The 3,343-nt window shown below is 53.7% G+C and overlaps 1 protein-coding gene across 1 annotated transcript in view; it reads right to left on the bottom strand.

Annotated features, from left to right (window-relative positions):
• ALDOA (aldolase, fructose-bisphosphate A) overlaps positions 1-3,343 on the bottom strand; it is a 12,373-nt gene that overhangs the window by 1,434 nt on the left and 7,596 nt on the right. The window contains 5 exon segments of the mRNA XM_012808842.2: positions 1-161; positions 293-347; positions 1,420-1,631; positions 1,721-1,859; positions 2,057-2,210. Of these exon segments, the coding sequence (XP_012664296.2) occupies positions 1-161; positions 293-347; positions 1,420-1,631; positions 1,721-1,859; positions 2,057-2,210 (721 nt within the window).

Raw genomic sequence — 3,343 nt, forward strand, 5'->3', positions numbered from 1 at the left:
CTGCTGGCAGATGCTGGCATAACGGGCCAGAACATTGGCATTTTCCATGATGGCAAGGGCTGTGGGGGTGTGTTCCCCAATCTTTAGCACACAACGCCACTTGGCAAAGTCAGCTCCGTCCTTCTTATATTGGGCACAGCGCTCAGACAGCCCATCCAGCCCTAAGAAAAGACAGCTGTCAGAGCATGGTGGGGAAGAGGGGAATGTGTCCCCCATTCACCCCTGGCACCCAAGAAGGCTACCAAACTGGGTGGGGTGGGTTGGTTGGTAGGGAAGAGAGAAAAAGTCTTACCCTGGGTAGTAGTCTCGCCATTTGTTCCTGCCAGGGGTACCACACCCTTGTCTACCTGTTGGGGTGGAGGGTAACAACATGAAATGGGAAGTGACCACTTTCCTCCTTTCTATCCCTACTCTTCCCTCAATTTAATCTTTCAAGTATCAACTCAGGGTTTGCAAGTATTTTCATTTAGTTACAGTATCTAATCTTGTGACGCAGGCTACACAGGGATATTATTTGACACCCTGAATTTTTTTTGTGTGTTTTGATTTTGAGACAGTCTTACTCAGTTGCCCTGGGTAGAGTACCCTAGTGTTATAAGCTCACAGCAACCGCCAAATTTCTGGGCTCAAGCAATCCTCTTGCCTCAGCCTTCGGAGTAGCTGGGACTATAGGTGCCCACCACAACGCCTGGCTGGTTTTTCTCTTTTTAATGGAGACAGGGTCTTACTTTGCTTAGGCTGGTCTTGAACTTCTGAGCTCAGGCAATCCACTTGCCTTGGCCTCCCAGAAAGTTAAGATTATAGGCATGAGCTACCACACCTGGCCTTTGTTTTTTCTGAGAGAGTCTGACTGTTGCTCAGGCTAGAGTGCAGAGGCGTTAGCCTAGCTCACAGCAACTTCAAACCTGGGCTCAAATGATCCTCCTGCCTCAGCCTCTCCAGAAGCTAGGGCTACAGGAAGCTGCCACAACCCACTGCTAATTTTTCTATTTTTTTAAAAAATAGAGATGAGGTCTCACTTTTGCTCAGGCAGGTCTCAAACTCCTGAGTTCAAGTAGTCCTCCCACCTTGGCCTCCCAGAGGCCACCATGCCTAGCCTGACATTCTGAACATTAACTGACAGGAATGTTGGCTGTCAGGAAATCTAACCTGTGCTCTGCCACTTACTAACTCTGTGCACAAAACACTTCACCTCCCTGAGCTGGTGGTTTTTTATCTATAAGATGGGAATAATGCCCTGCTCTTAGAATTGGGAGGATTACAAATGCCAAGTAGGTCAACCATGCCAACCATAGTCTGGGGCAGACTCCATCCACATCTTTAGGCTTCCAACCCAGTATTCATTCCCTGGCTTATTACACTGCATTTCTCTCCCCAGATCCATCTCAAATTCCATACCCTGAGGCCCTGACCCCTCACCTTGATGCCCACAACCCCACCCTTGGATTTGATAACTTGAGGGAAGGGACGCCCATCATCCGCCTTCTGGTAGAGTGTCTCATGGAAGAGGATGACACCCCCGATGCAGGGATTCACGCGGTCATCGGCAGTCAGAAGCAGCTGGCGGTAGAAACGCCGATTCTCCTCTGTGTTCTCAGTGCCGATGGACTGCAGCCTTTTGGCTATGCTCCCTGAAGGGGAGTGTCACATGGAAGTAAGGTACCAGCCTACCACACCCAACCCTGGGCAATCCTCCCACTGTCTCCTGCCCTGCCCTCACCAGTAGACTCATCTGCAGCCAGGATGCCCTTGCCCGGAGCTACGATTCGGTGAGCGATGTCAGACAGCTCCTTCTTCTGCTCCGGGGTCAGCGCTGGATATGGGTAGGGCATGGTGCTGGTGGTAGTGGTAGTGGGTTCCTGGGTAGAGGAGACAGATAAGGGAGGACTGGTTAGCTGGGTCTTCCCATGTTTGCTCAAGGAGAAGGGCCCTCACTTGGAGGTCAGGACAAATGTTCCCTACATCCCCACCCCACACCCAGCAGGCCCTAGGGTGCTTCTTGTCCCCGGCTCTCTGGTATACCCAGCTTCCTTATACTAGGTACTGCCTCCTGTACCTTTCCTAACTCTGTTTGTTGCTGGGTGTTGCCCAGCTCAGGGTGGAGTTGCCCATTGGCAACTGGGGGATAGGAAAAGGCCACAGCCATGGACAAGCAGGTCATCGTGAAGCTGGACCTGTCTGGCTTGCGGCTTGCCATGGGGTCACCTTGCCTAGAAACAAAACCGAACCAGGTATTTTAGAATTTAGAAGTCACAAACAGGGCAGAGGGCCCAATACTCTCCTCATGTAAAAGGCCCAGAGAAGGGAAAGTCTGTGCTTCAAGCCACACAGCAACCCAAGGACCAGATCTGAGATTAGAACCCAGACCTTCTAACTCCCCTTAGGGTATTACTTCCAGTCTACCCAAGATCCCAGGGCTGGCCCAAGCTTCAGTGCTTCAAGGACATCCCAAGGTCAGGTTTCTTCCCTCAAGGTGAGAAGTGTTAGGAAAGGGTGTTAGGAAAAAGGCAGGAGGGCAATCAGAAAATCAGGAAAGGGCAACAGAGCAGCCCTTAGCCTGAGGTGGAGGGAAGTTGTAAGGTGTGCCGTTGTTACTGCTCATAGTCACTGCTCAAACGAGGAAAGAACGAGGAGAGGCGAGTGCCCCACCCCTTTCCCTGAAAAATCCTCTTGGTGGTTCGCTGGGCTGCAGCTGTTCCGAGCTCAGAATCAAGGTCACCCGATAAGGAAAGATAGGGAAAGTGTTAATGGGTCACCAGGCGCCGCCAAGGGGTTTCCCCTCCATGCCAGGGGCACCCCGTCTTCCCGGATAGGAACCAACCTCCAGCTCAAAAGAACCCTGAGGCAGTATACTAGCAGACTCCCACCCCTCTTTGCTTCTCAAGATCTCTGCCGAGGCCGAGAGGCCCTAACCCTCTACACTAGGGGTCCCTCAATAAAAGGGGAGCGGAGCGGCCCTCCAACTCATCTAGCTTCCTCCCCCGCCATGACTCAGCGCGCAGAGCCGCCGCATTGCGCAGCAGACCTAGGGAGCTTGCTCTGCCGAGGGCCAGGGTACCAGGGCGGGGAGCGTGTGTGTATTGGAGGGGGGTTGTGGTGGGGAGATGCTGGGACAGAACCGAGGTGGGGCTCCGCACCGACGTCCGAGCCGCCACTGCCCTCAAGATCCTTCTCCAGGGTCCCTGACCTTCACATGTGAAGAGGGGCGCTCACCTGGCACCAGAGAGCGGCGGGTGTGCGGGGTGCCGCGGCAGAGGGCGGCGGGCTGCCGAGGGGACTGAAGGAGCGAACACCGCGGTCGTCACCAGCAGCCGGTTCTGCGGCGCGTTCCAAGAGGAACACA

Source organism: Otolemur garnettii, unplaced genomic scaffold (assembly GCF_000181295.1).
Source record: "Otolemur garnettii isolate 467f Iridium unplaced genomic scaffold, OtoGar3 scaffold00096, whole genome shotgun sequence".
Taxonomy (NCBI): Eukaryota; Metazoa; Chordata; class Mammalia; order Primates; family Galagidae; genus Otolemur; species Otolemur garnettii.